The 25,677-nt window shown below is 44.1% G+C and overlaps 1 protein-coding gene across 1 annotated transcript; it reads right to left on the bottom strand.

Moving 5' to 3' along the window:
* Positions 1-156: 156 nt before the first annotated feature.
* On the bottom strand, positions 157-23,288 carry LOC309567477 (hemoglobin subunit alpha-3-like; the record flags this gene model as incomplete). The annotated part of the gene is made up of 3 exons (XM_082272866.1): positions 23,165-23,288; positions 11,038-11,239; positions 157-285 (listed from the first exon to the last, which is right to left on the bottom strand). Exons 1-3 carry the CDS (start codon positions 23,257-23,259, stop codon positions 157-159), a joined length of 426 nt encoding a protein of 141 aa, XP_082128992.1. The 5' UTR covers positions 23,260-23,288.
* Positions 23,289-25,677: the final 2,389 nt, after the last annotated feature.

Genomic DNA, 25,677 nt, shown 5'->3' with positions numbered 1-25,677 from the left:
GTACATCAGAAATATTTTTGATGGACAATGTACACAAGTAAGTACTCTTCAAAACCATTGCAACTAGGTTGTAACTGAAATGGGCCCAGAGAACTCCAGATTGCACGTTGTTTTACTTGCTGTAATTCTGGATTTAGCCTGTAATGCAGGATGGATTTATGTGTACTTGGAGGTGAGGGCTGCAGAGACTAGAGCAAGGAATTTTCCCCAGGCAGCCTGAACTTCAGGAGTAAAATCATGAGGGAAGTGAGTAGCCAAGACCACCTGGATAATGCGAGACAACACCTGAAAGAGAAATAGAGGCTATATTATTTTATGTTCATAAACACATTTGTATTTTTTAATAATGACAAAAATGTTCAAACTGCTCTTTGAAATTACATTTTTAATTTGATGTACTCTGAACGGGGACAGAGCTAACTGCTTTTCCCAAAAGGTACCCAATGAAAGTATCTGGTGGAAGGTGCTCTTCTCCAAATCAGGGGACACAATACTACCATAACTTACCTGGCTATAATGGTTACTTTCTGGCTTCAATACCTTGCAAGTTAGTGACCCAAACTAAGTATGCATATCAAGAGTTTTAACTTCACATTTTACTGACTCAGAAAAAACTCGAATGCAGAGAATAATCACGGCAGACCAGAAGCTAGTATTTTTAGATAGGTTGGCAATAACATTAATGACAACTGTCCTGAAGACTGACACAAAATTCCCAGTATATTAGCCACCCAAATGCCCACCTGAGTGACCTAACCTAACACATTTTGTCCACCTGAATCAAGTTATCTTGCTCTCCGCCCTAGGAGCAGAGAGAATGACCCCCCCACGATACGTCATTGGTTGCCTGGTCAATTTCAAGCTGAAAGAAGAAATTTTGAGACAGGCTAGGCTAAGGAGGCGCATTTTATATCAAGGCACAGAAATCAAATTATTTCAAGATATCTCTCAATCAACCTTACAAAAACGAAAAACCCTGAAACCCCTTCTCGATATATTGAAAGAACGCGAAATAACTTACAGATGGAAATTTCCATTTTGCCTGTCTGCTGGCACTGCAGGCCATACTGCATCTCTGAGATTTCCTGAGGACTCCTCCTCCTTTTGTGCTACTTTAAATATTCCTTTTGTGGAAATCCCTGACTGGCACACGCACAATAACTTTTCATCCCATCGCTTAATTGAACATATTGATGCTCAATATTCAGGCGATGCAACACGATGACAGCGAAGATCACTCTACCGCTCCCCTACTCTGCCGGCTAACAGACATCCCTCAGGAGGTGACAGCGTTCCTGCTTCGCCCGCACATAGGAGGGCAAGAAGAGAATAGTCACAATAGTCAACGACTCTCGCTTTCTTGAAATTACTTCTTTAAACTACACAATTGACAGGTAATCATACTTAGACTGGACTTCCGCCCAGATGAACTAAGCCTGTATCTATCTTAAATTTACCCATGACCAACATGTGCAACTTGTCAATTCATCTCTGTCTTCAACATTGTCAAGGTAGACTGCATTATCTGTTCTATACGTAAATACAGAAGCCAGACCCACACTCTACTTTCAATTGCGAACATTCCACCTTCACGTGAAATCTGTGACATCTTCACGATCTACGTCTCACACGGTATTGCTTCACCTGGATACTGACGTGCTCACGCAATAAACTTGTAAACTCCTACCTTTGTTTTTCCCCGCTTCTCATTCATAACTGTTCTCTTTTTCTCACATTTTCTCTCCTTACACTTTATACGTACAGCAAATTAATAGTTGCACTCCTGACCTTTGCGATGCCTCATTATGTAAGCTCGTATTCATGGTAGTTAGGGTTTAACACAGCCTTTATACTACTTCATATAAAGTTGTTGTAAAATATTTGTCATTTTTTGTCAGAGTTACCCCTCTGTCGTTGGCACAGTGACTCCTTCACTCCCACTAGACTGAACCCATAGAAGATCTGTTTGGCAAAGTTTGCTAATTAAATTGTTATTTAATGAGTTCCTGTAGTTACCCACCTACACTTCTACGCCCAGAAGCATATGTCATAAAATGTGGGGGGAGGTGGGGTCCCATTATATCAAAAGTTATACCTGGTTTAACGCAATATCTCCTTTTCTCAGTCTCAGACCACATATTTAATCCTGATGTTTAATGTTTATTGATATTGTGTGTTATGCATATTCTTTGCCAGTAAACACTTTCACAGACACATGCAAAGATTCAAGGCAAACCTCATATTACCTTCAGTTAGTATCCTATCGTGTCCTTTACATCTGTATTGACCTTTTATTCCTACTCACACCGTCACTGCACAACATGGTTCTGGAATACGCCACCTACTGTACATCCCCCGCAATGTTTTAAACACTATCTCCACTCACCCTTTAAGCCGCCCTAAAAACTTTTCTCCCAATTGGAGGACCGTTGGAGGATTGGTTACATTGACTCCTTCACGCTTTGTTATACACAGCAGTCCTATCAGGCTCTAACACAGCACGGCCTATATTCCCGTGCTGACCACATCCAACACATCACGTATTTCTGCCACATAGCTGTCTACCTTGCAGTGGCGGCTGGTGAAGTTTTAAGATGGGGGGGTGCAAGACCCCGCCCTTCTAGTTTGACCCCTCCCATTTCTCAGAAGCCACACCCCTTATATACCCCACCCATTTTGTCCCCTGTATTTTGCTTGCGTGAACCAATTCTCCCAATATATCACATATTAAGGGCTCCATCAGTACTAGTATATCCCATAAAAGGGAGCAGGGGCCCTATTATGGGATATACTGTGAGAGACACCCTATTATGGGATACACTGACTGAGAGTGGCACAAACCCCACAGTACAGACCCCCCCCCCAGCACAAACCTCACAGTACAGACCCCTTGTACAAACCCCACAGTACAGACTCCCTAGCACAAACCCCACAGTACAGACCCCCTAGCACAAACCCCACAGTACAGACCCCCCTAGCACAAACCCCACAGTACAGACCCCCCTAGCACAAACCCCACAGTACAGACCCCCTAGCACAGGCCACACAGTACATGCCCCCTTTCAATGTAGTGACCAGCGTACATGCCCCCTTTCAATGTAGTGACCAGCGTACATGCCCCCTTTCAATGTAGTGACCAGTATACAGGCCCCCTTTCAATGTAGTGACCAGTATACAGGCCCCCTTTCAATGTAGTGACCAACGTACATGCCCCCTTTCAATGTAGTGACCAGCGTACATGCCCCCATTCAATGTAGTGACCAGTATACAGGCCCCCTGCAGAGGTATGGCAGTGGGAGAGATGGGATCAGGCAGAGGGATGGCAGTGGGAGAGATGGGATCAGGCAGAGGGATGGTGGTGGGAGAGATGGGATCAGGCAAAGGGATGGCGGTGGGAGGGATGAGGGCATGAGGCAGAGAGGGATGGCAGTGGGAGGGATGGTCATGGGATGAGGCAGAGCAGAGGGGGATGGCAGTGGAAAGGCTGGATGGTTGGATGATCATGGGATGAGGCAGAGCAGAGGGGGATGGCGGTGAAAAGGCTGGATTGATGGTCATGGGATGAGGCAGAGCAGAGGGGGATGGCGGTGGAAAGGCTGGATGGATGGATGGTCATGGGATGAGGCAGAGCAGAGGGGGATGGCGGTGGAAAGGCTGGATGGATGGATGGTCATGGGATGAGGCAGAGCAGAGGGGGACGGCGGTGGAAAGGCTGGATGGATGGATGGTCATGGGATGAGGCAGAGCAGAGGGGGACGGTGGTGGAAAGGCTGGATGGATGGATGGTCATGGGATGAGGCAGAGCAGAGGGGGATGGCGGTGGAAAGGCTGGATGGATGGATGGATGGTCATGGGATGAGGCAGAGCAGAGGGGGATGGTGGTGGAAAGGCTGGATGGATGGTCATGGGATGAGGCAGAGCAGAGGGGGATGGCGGTGGAAAGGCTGGATGGATGGATGGTCATGGGATGAGGCAGAGCAGAGGGGGATGGCAGTGGAAAGGCTGGATGGATGGTCATGGGATGAGGCAGAGCAGAGGGGGATGGCGGTGGAAAGGCTGGATGGATGGTCATGGGATGAGGCAGAGCAGAGGGGGATGGCGGTGGAAAGGCTGGATGGATGGATGGATGGTCATGGAGGACTGACAGGACAGGAGGACCACGAGGACTCACTTACCGGTGGTGATGTCTTCTCTTCTTCCAGCAGATGACCTCCGCTCCTCGAGCTGCGGCCTGGTGAGGTGACCGGTCCGGTCGTCTGGATCAGATGCTGGTGGTCTCCTCTCCGGTGCCGCCGTCACTCCCGTCCGGTGTCCACCCGACTCCATCGTCCGTCCGGGTCCGGTCCACTGCTGAGAATGACGCACGCGAGTGACGTCAGCGGCGCTCAGCGGGGTCAGCGTTGGATGTCCTGGATGCTGTGATTGGTCCAGGCTGGAGGCTGGACCAATCACAGCCAGGAATCCATGAAGTTACGCCCCCACGCCCCGCAGAAGGCAGCCAATCGGCGCCTCTTCTGGGTGGTAACCCCACCCCCCCCCCCCCTCCACATCGGCCGGCGGCGAACGGAATTTTTTTTTTTTCAAACTTTATTGCTCGTTTTGTAATTTTTTTTTTCTTTTTTTAGGGGGGGGCGGCGCTATGCACCGGCCGCCACTGCTACCTTGGCAGTTGGATTACATCCTTACGAATTTCTCCAAAACCTGCCATCTGGACGCGTCTTTACTTACTGACCCATCTCACTTGGCTACTATCACACAAAGTATATCTGATTACTTCACACACAATGACACGCCAGATACAGATCCAATTACACAGTGGGAAGCTCATAAATATGTGATTAGAGGTATTCTGTTAAAATTTTCTGCACAACGTAAACGAGCCAAACAACTACACATTAGGTCCCTTCTTAATAAAATAAAGACCCTGGAAAGACTGCATAAAATGACTATGGCACAATCCCACCAATTAGAATTAGAACATACACGAGACCTATTGAAAGAAGAATTGGGGAAAAAGTCCAGGAAAAATTACGCCCTCTCTCAAAAACTCTTTTATCAGCATTAAGAGCGGACGATTGTTAGCTAGAGCCTTGCAAACAAAAAAAGCAAACAATACTATAAGCACCATACGCTCGACATCGGGTCAGCAATGGTCCAAATCTGAAGACATTGCTGAACACTTTGCCCAATTCTACAAAATTTTATACAATCTACCCCAGGAACAAAAACCTTCGGGTAATAACAGCTCAACAGCTCAAAATATCATAGAAGAATTCCTAAAATCATATTGTCCCAAACCCCTAACCTTACCACAAGCCAAATCAATTGATGGCCCACTCAGCACGGAGGAATTTATAACTTCCATTTCTCAGATGAAGCCAGGTAAATGCCCTGGCCCCCAAAGGATTCTCAATGGCCTATTACAAAACGTTCACTGATCCACTAGTAAAACCATTTTTAAAAGCCTTCAACCAACTCTCGAACCCTAACACCCCGCCAAACAAACTCTTAGAAGCTTATATATCGGTTATACCGAAGCCTGGAAAAGATCAGCAACTAGCCTCCAATTACAAACCCATTTCACTTCTCAACAATGACATAAAGATTTTCGCAAAAATACTAGCAAACAGACTATTGCCCTTTCTCAACAATCCGATATCGATAGACCAAGTAGGATTCGTCCCTGGCAGGGAATCCAGGGATAATACCATAAAAGCCCTGAACATTCATCACTGGCTCACCAATAATAAAGTTCCTGGATTTTTCTTATCATTAGATGCTGAGAAGGCGTTTGATAGGTTGGCCTGGGACTATTTGCTTTCTGTCCTGTGCTCCCTAGGACTAGGTGAGCGTCTTCTACAATTCATAATGTCCTTATATGGTCATTCCACTGCTCGAATACGAGTAAATGGCCTCCTATCAAACGCCTTCTCCATATAAAGTGGAACCAGACAAGGGTGTCCACTATCCCCAATCCTTTTTGTCCTTACCCTTGAACCTCTACTTAACCGCTTACGTGACAATACCAATATTAACCGCTTCCATACAGAGCAGTTAGACCCCCTTCCTGACCAGACCAATTTTCAGCTTTCAGCACTCTCACACTTTGAATGACAATTGCTCAGTCATGCTACACTGTAACCAAACAAAATTTTTATCTTTTTTTTCACAGAAATAGAGCTTTTTTTTTTCGTGATATAAGCAAAAAAAGAGCAAAAATTTTGCAAAAAAAAAACCACTTTTTTTTTAGTTTCTATTATAAAATTTAGCAAAAAATTTATTTTTCTTCATACATTTGGGCCAAAATTTATACTGCTACATATCTCTGGTAAAATTAACCCAAATTAGTGTATATTATTTAGTCTGTGTGAAAGTTATTGAGTCTAGAAGCTATGGTACCAATTACTGAAAATTTATCACACCAGATGTACTGATGGCCTATCTCCTTTCTTGAGGCCCTGAAATGTCAGGACAGTACAAATACCCCCCAAATGACCCCTTTTTGTAAAGTAGACAGTCCAAGGTATTTAGTAAGAGGCATGGTGAGTTTTTTGAAGTTATAATTTTTTCCCACAATTCTTGGGAAAATGAAGAAAAATTATTTTTTCTTTTTTTTCCCAAAACGTTGTCAATTTATAAGCTATTTCTAACACATAGCATGTACACAGCAAAAATGACACCCCAAAATTCATTCTGCTACTCCTTCTGAGTATGGTGATACCACATGAGTGAGACTTTTACACAGCCTGGCCACAAAAAGATACTCCACGTCCAAGTAGCACCATAAGGCGTTTTAGGAGCATAAATACACATAAAACTTTCTTACTACCTATCACACTTTTCAAGGCCCTAGAGCACCAATACAATGAAAAAGTCCACAAAATGACCCCATTTTGGAAAGCAAACACTCCAACGTATATTCTATGAGGCATTATGGGTCCTTTGAACATGTCATTTTTTTCCACAATTTTTGGAAAATGTGGGAAAAAAATAAAAACTTTTTTTTTATACAAAGTTGTCAATTTATAGGATATTCCTAACACATAGCATGTACATAGCAAAAATGACACCCCAAAATACATTCTACCACTCCTCCTGAGTATGGCAATACCACATGTGTGAGACTTTTTCACAGCCTAGCCATATAGAGGGGCCCAACATCCAAGGAGCATCATCATGCATCCTAGCCACTTGCCTAGGCCTATTTTTGACATTTGGTGTTTACAAGTTAAAATCAGTTGTTTTTGCTAGAAAACTGCTTAGAACCCCAAACATTATATATTTTTTTTAGCAGAGACCCTAGAGAATAAAATGGAGATTGTTGCAATATTTTTTATCACACCGTATTTGCGCAGCGGTCTTCCAAACGCAATTTTTTGGGAAAAAATTCACTTTTTTTAATTAAAAAATAAGAAACCAGTAAAGTTAGCCCAATTGTTTTCCATAATGTGAAAGATAATGTTACACCGAGTAAATAGATACCCAACATGTCATGCTTCAAAATTGCGCACGCTCACAGAATGGTGACAAACTTTGGTACTTAAAAATCCCCATAGGCGACATTTTAAAAATTTCTACAGGTTGCTATCTTAGAGTTACAGAGGAGGTCTAGGGCTCAAATTATTGCTCTTGCTCTAACGATCGCGACGATACCTCATATGTGTAGTTTGAACACTGTTTACATATGTGGGCAGGGTTTCCGTATGCGTTCGCTTATGCGCGCGAGCTCGCGGGGACAGGGCGCTTTAATTTTTTTTTTTTTACTATTTATTTTATTTATTATTTTTTATTTTTACACTGTTTTTTTAAAAAAAAATTGATCATTTTTATTTCTATTACAAGAAATGTAAACATTACTTGTAATAGAAAAAGGCACGACAGGACCTCTTTTTTTGTGAGATCTGGGGTCAAAAAGTCCTCAGATCTCACAAGTACACTAAAAGATAGAAAAAATAAAAAAAAAAAAATTAAAAAAAAATTAAATAAAATGAAAAAAAAAAAAAGGGACCTTTAAACTGGTTGCTAGGCAACGACGTTTGCCATAGCTCCGGTCCTCCAAGACCATAGAGTCGAGTGAGGGCAAGCTTGCCCTCACTCGACATCCTGTCTGTGAGAATCTGGGACCGGATCGTTTTCCCCGCTGCCGGCGGGTCCGGTAAGCGGGGAAAAGGACCAGAATGCGGCGGGAGGGGGGGGGAACCTCTTCCGCCACCCCGGAAGGGTGATCCCGCGGCGAATCCGCCGCTGGGACCACCCTTATCGGAAAGCCAACCGTCCTCCGTTTAACAAAATACCAGGGTTATGGCAGCTATCTGCTGCCATAACACCGGTATTTAGGTTTAAACGGAGGACGTATATAAACCTTTTTGGACTTAGACATGGTGGCTGTATGAAGGGTGACAGGTACTCGGGTACTTTGCTGGACAGGTGACAGATACTCTGGTACTGATGAGCAAGTGGCAGGTACTCGAGTACTCCGATAGGCAGGTGACAGGTACTCGGGTACTCTTATGGGCAGGTGATAGGCAGGTGATAGGTACTGATGAGTAGTACTGATACTGATAGGTGATACTGATACTGTACTGATGGGTACGGATGATCAGTACTGATACTGATAGGTGATAGGTACTGATGGGTACTGATGAGTACTGATGAGTAGATGAGTAAATGTCTAGAAGGAGCTGAGTATCACAGTCATTTTAAAGCTGCCTAATTGGTGCTTATTAGGCTTTATTGCTGCTCCCTGACATCCACAGGTGTTTTCAATACCTGATTGAAAACACTTCAATGAACCTCTGTTCTTCAGAGTGGTAGTCTTTAAGGGGTTGAATAATTGTGTCAATGAAGAATTCACAAAAGAAACATTTACTACTGTATTACAAAACCAATTGATGTCATTTTAGTTGCATATGGTTCTTTAAGAAGTCCTTGTAGGATTTCATTCTGAATACAATTACAAATGTACACTAAATTCCCTAAAACCCTTTACAGCATTGGGGGGGGGGGGGAGGGGGTTGAATAATTTTGAATACAACTGTATGTTCTCCAAACTATCCCTATTAAATTACCCAACTCGTTCTTTCTTTCACTTAACAAATTGTTCAGAGCATTCATTTGGAACCACAAACGCCCTAGAATACAATTTGCGCAACTTACCAAACCTAAAAGTAAGGGAGGAAGTGGCCTCCCCAATCCCCTGCACTATTATTGGGCATGTCACCTACAAAGGATTGTAGAATGGCACACGCCTTCACATCTTAAAGATTGGATCTCCCTAGAGAATTCCTTCACAATCCCCCATATCAGCACCATCCCGTGGCTAAAACGCACACATATCCCTAACAACCTGTTATCACACCCTACCATAGGCCCTACTTTAGAATGCTCACTCAAAGTTCTCCCAAAACTTAAATTGACATCTTCCCCAAGCTTATTCGCTCCGTTGCTGTCTAACCCAGACTTTCTGCCTGGTATGTCTCACCATCCCCTTTCACCCAAGCAGCCCTCTACCGGTCTCCGTTTACATAATCTAATCAGACGCGGTAAATTGAAATCACAAATGGAAATAAACGAGCAATGGGCAGAACCACATTTAAACTCCCTACAATTCCAACAAATTAAACATTACATCACCAGCATACTTCATGCCATAGAGTCATCCAATTTGTCTTCTTCTTCGACCCCTTTTGAAAAACTATGTCTTTCAACGACGCCTCAAAGACATCTCATATCTCTAATTCATACTATGCTATGGCACAACACCAAATCTGCTGAAGGGAAAGCTTGTTCAGATTGGTCCCGTGATCTCCAAATACACTTAACTGACGAACAATGAGAAAGGATTTATAGACACATACTCAAAGGATCGATCAACGTTTCCATTCAGGAAAACAATTATAAGGTTCTATCTCGATGGTACCGCACTCCTCACATTGTACATAAATATAATCCAGCACTCTCTGACCATTGCTGGAGATGCAACCAACCAAGAGCTGATCTTTTGCATATTTGGTGGACATGTCCTATCATACAAACCTTCTGGAAAAAAGTTCACAACCTAACCCAAAAAATCACATCAAGTATTTTACCTTATACTCCTGCGCAATTTCTCCTCCATCATTGCCCCTCCAATAGCTCACTGTATTTTAAATCACTTTCTATGATGTTAATTAATGCAGCCAAGATGTGCATACCTAAACTCTGGGGGACAACAAGACCCCCTTCTACACGAGAATGGTACACCCGCATCAACAAAATCGCCGAAATGGAAGAACTCATATCCATTTCCTCAGACAACCCAAATAGATTTACTACCATTTGGTCCTTTTGGATACAATACAAAGATTCCTCTGAATACCTGCAGGATTACCAATCCTGATAACAAAAGCATTCTTACTACTATTACTCTTTCCCTAGACAACTAACTCCATTAACTGTTAATACATCACCGGATATGTTTCATGCCAGCACTATGTACACTCATTTCTACCAACTTTGATTGTGTCAACTTTAACATACTCGCACTGAACCTCTTCCCAAACCTTCCTCTTTTTTCTTTCCCTGCCCCCTCCCTTACGAGTTCCTACTTCTTACGCTTTGTTGTCCAATGGGATACAAGGCTGAAATACCCCAGGTGTTGGTGCTGGTCATAACATCTTTTCATTCACACTCTCAAACAATATGATACGTATTGTTACTCATCTCTAAAATTATTCCTCCTTAATATAATACACTAACTGCTCCAATTAGTTTGCATACATTGGCTATACATTCTTCATATATTAACTTTCTCGGATATGTTGTAGCACCCATTGTTTACTTATTTACTATGTTCCATATGACAATTCGCTTTCATGTGACCTTTAACTTTGTTCCTTTTCATGTAGTTTGAATTGTTCAATACGCAAATATCTCACCTTTATGCTGTTATTGAGGAAATGTTGCCAAACCTTGTATTCTCTAATGTGCTAATCGAAATAAACTTGTTTGGAAAAAAAAAAGTCTTATGATTGTATATGAATTTTCAGTAGTACTTACAGCAAAGTTTCCTGGATCCGCTCGGATGAATTCATGCAGGTCACTGAAGGAGGATAGGTTGTCAGCAAGGTCATTCAGGTGATTGGCTGCACCTGCAAGAGCAGTTATAATCTTTCCACCCAGTTTGTTGAGGTCAGCAGAGCCAGGGGTCAGATCTAAGTGGGTGAAGTAAATCTTGGTCTGGGGGAAGCTAAGGAAAAGCCTTACAGAAACAACAGATGCATGGAAAATTATTTGAAGTAAATATATATATATATACACACACACACACACACACACACACACACACACATTTTTGACCTGATATTAAGCTTCTGTGGTTAATATGGTAGGTTATAGAAATAACTCGTTCCCTGTTTAGCTGTAAGCATTTAGTAAGCACATTTTTCCTTTAGTTACTGTTTGTATGGACACCAGGAAAGCAAAGTTATCAAATTTATAAACCTTCCTTGATGTTAAAGCTAACAGAAGAAGAACCTTGCTGTACTTCAAGAAATTGAGCTCAGGCAAAATGATTTCCTTGTTTAATGGCTTGATGGAAACTATTTGCAAGCAAATGGTACGTAATGTGTGATATATAAAATATCAGTAGCAATCACTAATGACTTATATCCTGGGGGCTCAACCTGTGGCCCTCCAGTTGTTGCAAAGCTACAAGTCCCATGAGTAGGGTTGAGCGAACACCTAGATGTCCGTGTTCGACGGGTTCGGCCGAACTTTAAAAAAAAGTCCGGGTCCGTGTCCCGGACTTTTACCGAACTTTTCCCGGACACCGAACCCCATTGAAGTCAATGGGGACCCGAACTTTAAGGCACTAAAATGGCTCTAAAACACCAAAGGAAAGGGCTAGAGTGCTGCAAATGGCAGCAAAACGTAATTAAGAGCATGGCAAGTGCTCTGCAAACAAATGTGGATAGGGAAATAACTTAAAACAACAAAAAAAAAACAGAAAAATAAAACAATGTTCTTCTTCATCTCTGAAGGACGAGGCCCATATGGAGTAGGAGGGAGGTTGAGGTGGTGGTGGATGTGGCGGTGACATAGGCGTGCGCACAGGGTGTGCTGGGTGTGCCTGGGCACACCCTAATCACCTAGGGCACATAGCATTGCCAGTGAGGAGATGGGAAAGATCTCCCTGGGACCTGCTCTGCTCTATTTCTCCTTGCCTACAGGTACATGGCCCCGATACATTACTCTCCCTGCTGGCAAACACATGCATGTGTATTTCAACTTTGGGGTGCACACCTTAATGCAATAGGCTGCGCACACCTATGGGCGGTGTAGGTGGAAGCGGCGGTGGAGGAGGACCAGGGCCGGATTAACAGCATCATGGGCTTGGTGCTGAGGATTTTGAAGGGCCTTAAGGGCCGTGCCTTGCCATGCACCCAGAGGAGGAAGGGTGCAGCCATGCATGCCTAATTCAACATGGGATGCTGTCTCTGAAGCCCATAAACACATCCATGCATCGCCAACTGTCCCTCCTTGTCCGGCCTTCACGCTGTGTGGGGAGGTTCTGAGGGTGCTGCCTGGGGAAGCGAGCATAGAAGCCAGACTTCTGTGTTTACAAGTGACAGAAGAGCGGTAACAGTGAATATGGCCAACCCGGGGCCTATATAAAAGGTAGGGGCCTGGAGCTGCAGCTCCAATAGCCCCTACATTAATCTGGCCCTGAGGAGGAGGACGAGGTAGCCAACACTGCTTCTTTTCAAAAATTTTAAATGAGGGTACACCCCAAAAGAGTGAGAAAGAGCAAAAATGGAACAATGGGTGGGTAAGGTCGGTATCCATTGCTATTCTGCATAAGGTACGGAAAAGTCCCGTGGGATCCATGCCTGGTTCATTTTAATGAACGTGAGCTTGTCCACATTGTCTCTGGACAGGCGGCTGCGCTTGTCTGTTATAACGCCCCCAGCCGTGCTAAATACCCGTTCAGATAATACACTGGCTGCAGGGCACGCCAGCACCTCCAAGGCGTAAAGGGCAAGCTCAAGCCATGTGCCCAATTTGGAGACCCAGAAGTTGAAGGGGGCAGACCCGTCATTCACTACATGTAGGCGTGTGCACACATACTGCTCCACCATGTTGGTAAAATGCTGCCTCCTGCTAAGACGTTCCATCTGAGCTGCTGGTGCTGCTGTTTGTTGTGGCGTGCTGACAAAGCTTTTCCACATTTCGGCCATGCTAACCCTGCCTTCTGAGGTGCTGGCGGTGCCCTGGTTGCGTTGGCGACCTCCTCCTCCTCCTCCTCTGCCTTGTGCTTCCACTGTGGCCCCGCTGTCAGATGGGAATGCCAGCAGCATGGCGTCTACCAGCGTGCGCTTGTACTCGCGCATCTTGCGATCGCGCTCCAGTGAGTGAATTAAGGACGGTACGTTGTCCTTGTAACGGGGATCCAGCAGCGTGGCCACCCAGTAATCAGCACAAGTTAGAATGTGGGCAACTCGGCGGTCGTTGTGGAGACACTGCAGCATGTAATCGCTCATGTGTGCCAGGCTGCCCAGAGGCAACGAAAGGCTGTCCTCTGTGGGAGGTGTATCGTCCGTGTCCTCTGTATCCCCCCAGCCACGCACCAGTGATGGCCATGAGCTGGCCTGGGTGCCACCCTGCTGTGAACATGGTTCCATCTCCTCCTCCAGCTCCTCCTCCTCCTCATCCTCCTCATCCTCCAGAACTGTGCCCCTGCTGGACAATTGCGTCCCTGGCGTTTGCGTGTGCAGGAACCCACCCTCGGAGCCCCTTGCGAATGACTGCCCTGAAAGCCTTGGAAATGTTACCTCTTCATCCTCCTCCTCCTCCTCATCCTGTGCCACATCCTCTTCCATCATCGCCCGAATTGTTTTTTCAAGGAGGCATAGAAGTGGGATAGTTAAGCTGAGAACGGCGTCATTGCCACTGGCCATGTTGGTGGAGTACTCAAAACAGCGCAACAAGGCACACAGGTCTCGCATGGAGGCCCAGTTAAATTAAATAGCGGAATAGAAAATATGATCCAAAAAAAGTGTATGTATATCACACGTACACAACCACACTGGGCCCCAATTACTATTGTTTGTACCCCTAAAAGGCTAGATGAGGAGTAGGGGGAGTATGGAACAGGCAGCACCCTCAAACCTTCAGAAGTATGAGATGAACCCCAACAACTTGGAAAGGTGGATCTCTCTCACACGTACCGACACAGACTATCCCGCAATTCAATTGATCCTCAAAGGTTTTTATTGAATAGCGGAATAGGAAATATGATCAAAAAAAGTGTATGTATCTCGCACGTACACAACCACACTAGGCCCCAATTACTATTGTTTGTACCCCTAAAAGGCTAGATGAGGAGTAGGGGGGGTATGGAACAGGCAGCACCCTCAAACCTTCAGAAGTATGAGATGAACCCCAACAACTTGGAAAGGTGGATCTCTCTCACACGTACCGACACAGACTATCCCCCAATTTAACTGATCCCCAAAGGTTTTTGATTAAATAGCGGAATAGAAAATATGATCCAAAAAAAGTGTATGTATATCACACGTACACAACCACACTAGGCCCCAATTACTATTGTTTGTACCCCTAAAAGGCTAGATGAGGAGTAGGGGGGGTATGGAACAGGCAGCACCCTCAAACCTTCAGAAGTATGAGATGAACCCCAACAACTTGGAAAGGTGGATCTCTCTCACACGTACCGACACAGACTATCCCCCAATTTAACTGATCCCCAAAGGTTTTTGATTAAATAGCGGAATAGAAAATATGATCCCAAAAAAGTGTATGTATATCACACGTACACAACCACACTGGGCCCCAATTACTATTGTTTGTACCCCTAAAAGGCTAGATGAGGAGTAGGGGGAGTATGGAACAGGCAGCACCCTCAAACCTTCAGAAGTATGAGATGAACCCCAACAACTTGGAAAGGTGGATCTCTCTCACACGTACCAACACAGACTATCCCCCAATTTAACTGATCCCCAAAGGTTTTTGATTAAATAGCGGAATAGAAAATATGATCCAAAAAAAGTGTATGTATATCACACGTACACAACCACACTAGGCCCCAATTACTATTGTTTGTACCCCTAAAAGGCTAGATGAGGAGTAGGGGGAGTATGGAACAGGCAGCACCCTCAAACCTTCAGAAGTATGAGATGAACCCCAACAACTTGGAAAGGTGGATCTCTCTCACACGTACCGACACAGACTATCCCGCAATTCAATTGATCCTCAAAGGTTTTTATTGAATAGCGGAATAGGAAATATGATCAAAAAAAGTGTATGTATCTCGCACGTACACAACCACACTAGGCCCCAATTACTATTGTTTGTACCCCTAAAAGGCTAGATGAGGAGTAGGGGGGGTATGGAACAGGCAGCACCCTCAAACCTTCAGAAGTATGAGATGAACCCCAACAACTTGGAAAGGTGGATCTCTCTCACACGTACCGACACAGACTATCCCCCAATTTAACTGATCCCCAAAGGTTTTTGATTAAATAGCGGAATAGAAAATATGATCCCAAAAAAGTGTATGTATATCACACGTACACAACCACACTGGGCCCCAATTACTATTGTTTGTACCCCTAAAAGGCTAGATGAGGAGTAGGGGGAGTATGGAACAGGCAGCACCCTCAAACCTTCAGAAGTATGAGATGAACCCCAACAACTTGGAAAGGTGGATCTCTCTCACACGTACCAACACAGACTATCCCCCAATTTAACTGATCCCCAAAGGTTTTTGATTAAATAGCGGAATAGAAAATATGATCCAAAAAAAGTGTATGTATATCACACGTACACAACCACACTAGGCCCCAATTACTATTGTTTGTACCCCTAAAAGGCTAGATGAGGAGTAGGGGGAGTATGGAACAGGCAGCACCCTCAAACCTTCAGAAGTATGAGATGAACCCCAACAACTTGGAAAGGTGGATCTCTCTCACACGTACCGACACAGACTATCCCGCAATTCAATTGATCCTCAAAGGTTTTTATTGAATAGCGGAATAGGAAATATGATCAAAAAAAGTGTATGTATCTCGCACGTACACAACCACACTAGGCCCCAATTACTATTGTTTGTACCCCTAAAAGGCTAGATGAGGAGTAGGGGGGGTATGGAACAGGCAGCACCCTCAAACCTTCAGAAGTATGAGATGAACCCCAACAACTTGGAAAGGTGGATCTCTCTCACACGTACCGACACAGACGATCCCCCAATTTAACTGATCCCCAAAGGTTTTTGATTAAATAGCGGAATAGAAAATATGATCCCAAAAAAGTGTATGTATATCACACGTACACAACCACACTGGGCCCCAATTACTATTGTTTGTACCCCTAAAAGGCTAGATGAGGAGTAGGGGGAGTATGGAACAGGCAGCACCCTCAAACCTTCAGAAGTATGAGATGAACCCCAACAACTTGGAAAGGTGGATCTCTCTCACACGTACCGACACAGACTATCCCGCAATTCAATTGATCCTCAAAGGTTTTTATTGAATAGCGGAATAGGAAATATGATCAAAAAAAGTGTATGTATCTCGCACGTACACAACCACACTAGGCCCCAATTACTATTGTTTGTACCCCTAAAAGGCTAGATGAGGAGTAGGGGGGGTATGGAACAGGCAGCACCCTCAAACCTTCAGAAGTATGAGATGAACCCCAACAACTTGGAAAGGTGGATCTCTCTCACACGTACCGACACAGACTATCCCCCAATTTAACTGATCCCCAAAGGTTTTTGATTAAATAGCGGAATAGAAAATATGATCCCAAAAAAGTGTATGTATATCACACGTACACAACCACACTGGGCCCCAATTACTATTGTTTGTACCCCTAAAAGGCTAGATGAGGAGTAGGGGGAGTATGGAACAGGCAGCACCCTCAAACCTTCAGAAGTATGAGATGAACCCCAACAACTTGGAAAGGTGGATCTCTCTCACACGTACCGACACAGACTATCCCGCAATTCAATTGATCCTCAAAGGTTTTTATTGAATAGCGGAATAGGAAATATGATCAAAAAAAGTGTATGTATCTCGCACGTACACAACCACACTAGGCCCCAATTACTATTGTTTGTACCCCTAAAAGGCTAGATGAGGAGTAGGGGGGGTATGGAACAGGCAGCACCCTCAAACCTTCAGAAGTATGAGATGAACCCCAACAACTTGGAAAGGTGGATCTCTCTCACACGTACCGACACAGACTATCCCCCAATTTAACTGATCCCCAAAGGTTTTTGATTAAATAGCGGAATAGAAAATATGATCCCAAAAAAGTGTATGTATATCACACGTACACAACCACACTGGGCCCCAATTACTATTGTTTGTACCCCTAAAAGGCTAGATGAGGAGTAGGGGGAGTATGGAACAGGCAGCACCCTCAAACCTTCAGAAGTATGAGATGAACCCCAACAACTTGGAAAGGTGGATCTCTCTCACACGTACCGACACAGACTATCCCGCAATTCAATTGATCCTCAAAGGTTTTTATTGAATAGCGGAATAGGAAATATGATCAAAAAAAGTGTATGTATCTCGCACGTACACAACCACACTAGGCCCCAATTACTATTGTTTGTACCCCTAAAAGGCTAGATGAGGAGTAGGGGGGGTATGGAACAGGCAGCACCCTCAAACCTTCAGAAGTATGAGATGAACCCCAACAACTTGGAAAGGTGGATCTCTCTCACACGTACCGACACAGACTATCCCCCAATTTAACTGATCCCCAAAGGTTTTTGATTAAATAGCGGAATAGAAAATATGATCCCAAAAAAGTGTATGTATATCACACGTACACAACCACACTGGGCCCCAATTACTATTGTTTGTACCCCTAAAAGGCTAGATGAGGAGTAGGGGGAGTATGGAACAGGCAGCACCCTCAAACCTTCAGAAGTATGAGATGAACCCCAACAACTTGGAAAGGTGGATCTCTCTCACACGTACCAACACAGACTATCCCCCAATTTAACTGATCCCCAAAGGTTTTTGATTAAATAGCGGAATAGAAAATATGATCCCAAAAAAGTGTATGTATATCACACGTACACAACCACACTGGGCCCCAATTACTATTGTTTGTACCCCTAAAAGGCTAGATGAGGAGTAGGGGGAGTATGGAACAGGCAGCACCCTCAAACCTTCAGAAGTATGAGATGAACCCCAACAACTTGGAAAGGTGGATCTCTCTCACACGTACCAACACAGACTATCCCCCAATTTAACTGATCCCCAAAGGTTTTTGATTAAATAGCGGAATAGAAAATATGATCCCAAAAAAGTGTATGTATATCACACGTACACAACCACACTAGGCCCCAATTACTATTGTTTGTACCCCTAAAAGGCTAGGAGTAGGGGGAGTATGGAACAGGCAGCACCCTCAAACCTTCAGAAGTATGAGATGAACCCCAACAACTTGGAAAGGTGGATCTCTCTCACACGTACCAACACAGACTATCCCCCAATTTAACTGATCCCCAAAGGTTTTTGATTAAATAGCGGAATAGAAAATATGATCCCAAAAAAGTGTATGTATATCACACGTACACAACCACACTAGGCCCCAATTACTATTGTTTGTACCCCTAAAAGGCTAGGAGTAGGGGGAGTATGGAACAGGCAGCACCCTCAAACCTTCAGAAGTATGAGATGAACCCCAACAACTTGGAAAGGTGGATCTCTCTCACACGTACCAACACAGACTATCCCCCAATTTAACTGATCCCCAAAGGTTTTTGATTAAATAGCGGAATAGAAAATATGATCCCAAAAAAGTGTATGTATATCACACGTACACAACCACACTAGGCCCCAATTACTATTGTTTGTACCCCTAAAAGGCTAGGAGTAGGGGGAGTATGGAACAGGCAGCACCCTCAAACCTTCAGAAGTATGAGATGAACCCCAACAACTTGGAAAGGTGGATCTCTCTCACACGTACCAACACAGACTATCCCCCAATTTAACTGATCCCCAAAGGTTTTTGATTAAATAGCGGAATAGAAAATATGATCCCAAAAAAGTGTATGTATATCACACGTACACAACCACACTAGGCCCCAATTACTATTGTTTGTACCCCTAAAAGGCTAGGAGTAGGGGGAGTATGGAACAGGCAGCACCCTCAAACCTTCAGAAGTATGAGATGAACCCCAACAACTTGGAAAGGTGGATCTCTCTCACACGTACCAACACAGACTATCCCCCAATTTAACTGATCCCCAAAGGTTTTTGATTAAATAGCGGAATAGAAAATATGATCCCAAAAAAGTGTATGTATATCACACGTACACAACCACACTAGGCCCCAATTACTATTGTTTGTACCCCTAAAAGGCTAGGAGTAGGGGGAGTATGGAACAGGCAGCACCCTCAAACCTTCAGAAGTATGAGATGAACCCCAACAACTTGGAAAGGTGGATCTCTCTCACACGTACCAACACAGACTATCCCCCAATTTAACTGATCCCCAAAGGTTTTTGATTAAATAGCGGAATAGAAAATATGATCCCAAAAAAGTGTATGTATATCACACGTACACAACCACACTAGGCCCCAATTACTATTGTTTGTACCCCTAAAAGGCTAGGAGTAGGGGGAGTATGGAACAGGCAGCACCCTCAAACCTTCAGAAGTATGAGATGAACCCCAACAACTTGGAAAGGTGGATCTCTCTCACACGTACCAACACAGACTATCCCCCAATTTAACTGATCCCCAAAGGTTTTTGATTAAATAGCGGAATAGAAAATATGATCCCAAAAAAGTGTATGTATATCACACGTACACAACCACACTAGGCCCCAATTACTATTGTTTGTACCCCTAAAAGGCTAGGAGTAGGGGGAGTATGGAACAGGCAGCACCCTCAAACCTTCAGAAGTATGAGATGAACCCCAACAACTTGGAAAGGTGGATCTCTCTCACACGTACCAACACAGACTATCCCCCAATTTAACTGATCCCCAAAGGTTTTTGATTAAATAGCGGAATAGAAAATATGATCCCAAAAAAGTGTATGTATATCACACGTACACAACCACACTAGGCCCCAATTACTATTGTTTGTACCCCTAAAAGGCTAGATGAGGAGTAGGGGGAGTATGGAACAGGCAGCACCCTCAAACCTTCAGAAGTATGAGATTGTGTTCACTGTACCCCACAAAGATTGAGTTCACTGCACCCCACAATGATTGTGTTCACTGCACCCCACAAAGATTGTGTTCACTGCACCTCACAAAGATTGTGTTCACTGTACCCCCCAAAGATTGTGTTCACTGCACCCCACAAAGATTCTGTTCACTGTACCCCACAAAGATTGTGTTCACTGCACCCCAAAAAGATTGTGTTCACTGCACCCCAAAAAGGATGTTGTTCACTGCACCCCAAAAAGGATGTTGTTCACTCCACCCCAAAAAGATTGTGTTCACTGCACCCCACAAAGATTGTGTTCACTGCACCCCAAAAAGATTGTGTTCACTGCACCCCAAAAATGATTTTGTTCACTGCACCCCAAAAAGGATTTTGTTCACTGCACCCCAAAAAGGATGTTGTTCACTCCACCCCAAAAAGATTGTGTTCACTGCACCCCAAAAAGATTGTGTTCACTGCACCCCACAAAGGATTTTGTTCACTGCACCCCAAAAAGATTGTGTTCACTGCACCCCAAAAAGGATGTTGTTCACTGCACCCCAAAAAGGATTTTGTTCACTGCACCCCAAAAAGATTGTGTTCACTGCACCCCACAAAGGATTTTGTTCACTGCACCCCACAAAGATTGTGTTCACTGCACACCAAAAAGGATTGTGTTCACTGCACCCCAAAAAGATTTTGTTCACTGCACCCCAAAAAGATTGTGTTCACTGCAGCCCAAAAAGATTGTGTTCACTGCAGCCCAAAAAGATTGTGTTCACTGCAGCCCAAAAAGATTGTGTTCACTGCAGCCCAAAAAGATTGTGTTCACTGCAGCCCAAAAAGATTGTGTTCACTGCAGCCCAAAAAGATTGTGTTCACTGCAGCTCACACACAGAAAAATGGATGTGGATCACTGACACCTGCCTATCTCCAATCCCACACCACACAGCAATATCGATTATAGTTTGTAGAACACAGTTTCCCTAAAATTCAGCAGACTCTGTCCCTAACAGGATTGAGAAGAGATCGTAGATCAGGATTGAGTGCAGACCCCACCCCCCACACAGCAATATCGATTGTAGTTTGTAGAAGACACTGACCCTATAATTCAGCAGACTCTATCCCTAAAATGCCTACAACTCGCCCTGCCTAAACACTCCGACCTGTCCCTCAATTCTATCCGGACACAAATGGTTTTTTCCTGCCTATCTTTCCCTAATCAGCAGCCAGCACGTTGATGTGTGCTCTGTCCCTGAATCTAAGCAGCATAATGACGCCGCTGCGGCTGCCTCGAACTTATAAAGACTTGGTCACATGCTTCAGACGGCCAATCACAGCTACTGAGACATTTGCAGGCATGGCTGGGATGGCTTAAGGCACACCAGTTAAACGATTGTTGATTGGCTGTTGAAAGCCCGCCATGAAAAGAGCGCCAAAGCATGCAAAACCCGGAAATAAAACGACCGAACACGGATTTTTACCCGAACATACAGTAAAGTGTCCGTGTCCGTGTTCGGGTACAAAAAATCCAATTATTCGGTACGAACACGAATAATACAGTCCGTGTTCGCTCAACACTACCCATGAGGCATTGCAAGCCGCTGACAGTTACAAGCATGAATCCTAAAGGCAGAAGCATGATAGGACTTACAGTTCCACAACAGCTGGAGGGCCACAGGTTGAGCTCCCATGACTTAAATCTATCTCTCAATTGTCATTGATGCTTGACTTCCCCTGAGAACTAGTTTTAGTTTTGTAGGGTAGGTGCAGGTTATACATTCTATCGGTAGTATCTTAGCTTTTTAAAAAGGCTATAGGCATGAACCATAGAACTATAATGACTTAACCCATGTAATGAATAAATGTTTGTAAGTTTAACCACTTTACCTCCGCCCACAGTAATATTACTGCGGCAGAGTGGCTCGTTATCGTCTGACGACGTAGTACTACGTCGTCAGACACTCCCCCTTCTGGGCGGCGCGCGCGCGCCGCCGGAGGCTCGCTCCCGCTGTTTTTGGTCACAGCGGGAGTCGAGCCAGGGGAAGAGCAGCGGCGATCGCCGCCGCTCATCCCCGATCGTCGGGGATCTAGTGTGGAGATCCGCCCGCCTGTGTAAACACAAGCAGGCGGATCTCCCAAGTGACAGGGAGTGACAGATCGGAGTGTTCAGCATAGCTGGACATCCGATCTGTCCTTCTGTCACATAGTCACCTCCCCCCCCACACATCAGTAAGCACCAGGCATACATTAACTACTCCCTCTCCAATAAAATTAACCCCTTCCCTGCCAGGGTCATTTTTACAGTAACAGTGCATATTTATAGCACTGATTACTGCAGTAATGTCACTGGTACCCCCAAAAGTGTCAAAAATGTCAGTCAAGGGTCCGATCTGTCCGCCGCAATGTCGCAGTACCGCAAAAAAAATCGCAGATCGCCGCCATTACGCGTTAAAAAAAAAACACCAAAAATGACAGAAATCTTTCCCTTTGTTAGTAAACGCAATAACCGCAAACCAATCAAAATACGCTTATTGTGATTTTTTTTACCAAACATGGATAGCAGAAAACAAATTAGCCAAAAAAAAATTGTTTTTTACACCTTTTTTGGGGGGAATTTCATATAAAAAAATGTTAAAAATATTGTTATTTTTTCAAAATAAACGCTCTTTTTTTGTTTATAGCGCAAAAAGTAAAAATCGCACAGGTGATCAAATACCACCAAAAGAAAGCTCTGTTTGTGGGAAAAAAAGGACGTAAATTTCGTTTGGGTACGGCGTCGCACGACCGGCAATTGTCAGTTAAAGTCGCACAGCGCCGAATCGCAAAAAGTGGCCTGGACGTAAGACAGCAAAATCCTCCGGTGGTAAAGTGGTTAACCTATTACATTAACCTAAGAACTCCTGTGCTGCTACATTATACATCCAGTTGAAATTGCACACTGTATTCATCTATATAAAATATAACCAAGAATAAAAGAACCTTACCTGGTTAAAGCCTCAGAGCCCAGAGCACTGCCCTGACATCGAATCATTACCACCAGGGAAATCACAGCAACCTCCTCACTAGCAGACAGACTCATTGTGATGATTGGGAGTTGGTGCAGGAAGCCTTAGATCAGCTTGGTAACTCAAGAAAGGTCCACGTTCAACTAAAAATCTTGACAGTTTTTATTTAAAGCATTAGGATACCATCTACAGTGGTCAAGATGTATTCCTATTGGCTGAAAACCAGGGGATAAGTCTTGGGAAAAAAGTGTTGGAACTCACCCAAGACTCCGCCCCCCCCATCTAAAAAAAAAAAGTGTGTGTGTGTATATATATATATATATATATATATATATATATACACATTATCTCACAAAAGTGAGTACACCCCTCACATTTTTGTAAGAATTTAATTTATCTTTTCATGTGACAACATTGAAGAAATTACACTTTGCTACAATGTAAAGTAGTGAGTGTACAGCTTGTATAACAGTGTAAATTTGCTGTCCCCTCAAAATAACAACACACAGCCATTAATGTCTAAACCGCTGGCAATAAAAGTGAGTACACCCTTAAGTCAAAATTTCGAAATTGGGCCCAAAGTGTCAATATTTTGTGTGCCCACCATTATTTTCCAGCACTGCCTTAACTCTCTTGGGCAAGGAGTTCACCAGAGCTTCACAGGTTGCCACAGGAATCCTCTTCCACTCCTCCATGATGACATCACAGAGCTGGGGGATGTTAAGAGACCTTGCCCTCCCCCACCTTCCGTTTGAGGATGTCCCACAGATGCTCAATAGGGTTTAGGTCTGGAGACATGCTTGGCCAGTCCATCACCTTTACCCTCAGCTTCTTTAGCAAGGCAGTGGTCCTCTTGGAGGTGTGTTTGGTGGTCGTTATTATGTTGAAATACTACCCTGCTGCCCAGTCCTCGAAGAGAGGGGATCAGGCTCTGCTTCAGTATGTCATAGTACATGTTAGCATTCATGGTTCCCTCAATGAACTGTAGCTCCCCAGTGTCGGCAGCACTTATGCAGCCCCAGACCATGACACTCCCACCACCATGCTTGACTGTAGGTAAGACACACTTGTCTTTGTACTCCTCACCTAGTTGCCGCCACACACGCTTGACACCATCTCAACCAAATACATTTACCTTGGTCTCATCCGACCACAGGACATGGTTCCAGTAATCCATGTCCTTAGTCTGCTTGTTTTCAGCAAACTGTCTGCAGGCTTTGTGCATCATCTTTAGAAGAGGCTGCCTTCTGGGATGACAGCCATGCTGACCAATTTGATGCAGTGTGCAAAAAGCCCCCTTTTCAAAAACGCTGAAAAAAGCATAGATGTGAATGTGTCCCATAGGAAACCATGTTAAATGGATTGTAGTGCGTTTCTGCAAAAAGCAAAAAAAAAAAAAAAAAATACGAGTTGGTGTGAACTGAACCTATTACTGCTTCAGATGACAAGTTGACTGTAATTAAGCTGTCCGCCTGGTGTTCTCTTTGGTGGATTCCAATATGGCACAGGTGTACACTGTCACAGTTAGTTAGTAAAATATATCTTCCAGTCTGGGAGTATTAAGAGACGTTTTCTTGTAATTCCATAATGCTATTCCCCAATCTCCCCTGTAGGTGGCAGCCTTCCCCAGCCCACAGAGCCTGCCTTATCAAAGTCAAACAGCCTATTATCTCTACAGATGCAAATAAAAAAGAGTGCACACGCGAATCCAAATAAATAAAAATAATAATAGTGTTCATTCCCTTATATAAATAACCATGTGTGAAAATATCTGACACTAAAAAATATTGCTTTTTCAAAAAAACAAATTCCAAAGCAAAAAAACAAGATGCAACATATCATTGATAAGGGATATTTAACGCATTGCAGAAAGACATAATAAAAAAAATGACTACTTTAATTCAATAGTTTGATATCCGCAAGTGAAGTTCACAACGTATCTAGTACCTTTGTTTTCCAAGTTAAAACTTCGGCAGGGTTAAAAATTTTGAAAAGCCATAAAAGAGCTTCTCCTTGTCTCCTCCCTCGGTCCTCCTCCTCCAGTGGTCGCCGTAACAAAGTTCCGCCTCCTAGCCTGGCTCCTATAATACATGTGTAGCACTGCCCCCTAGGGAGCTGCTAAGTGTGGATTCCCCTGGGTTACCCATAGCAACAGTCTGTAAAACATATCACTTTAAGACTTGGCTCAGACAATGAACAGTCCAGGGGATTTGTTTTTTTGTGTTTTATTTTAGAACTGGGATGGGAGAAGGGATGAGTGTGATACTCCAACTTGAACTATGCACAATTTCTGAGGACAACTGACTATAGTGTGTGCGGCAAGGCCGCTGCTTTACCTTGCCACTGAAGTGAAGTAAAATAAATGTTCCTCAATGAATTCCTCTTCACTGTCCTAACCTGGCACCCCATTTCTCACTTACCGTGCATGCTAGCCCTTGTCCACTGACTCTCCACTGGAGTGGTCCCCTTCCTGGGCAGATCCCTGGCAAGCT

The sequence above is a fragment of the Pelophylax lessonae genome (genome assembly GCF_965119305.1).
Source record: "Pelophylax lessonae genome assembly, chromosome: 11".
In the NCBI taxonomy this organism is placed as follows: Eukaryota; Metazoa; Chordata; class Amphibia; order Anura; family Ranidae; genus Pelophylax; species Pelophylax lessonae.
Note: the sequence above shows the minus strand (reverse complement) of the source record. Positions and strands in the feature narration are given on the sequence as shown.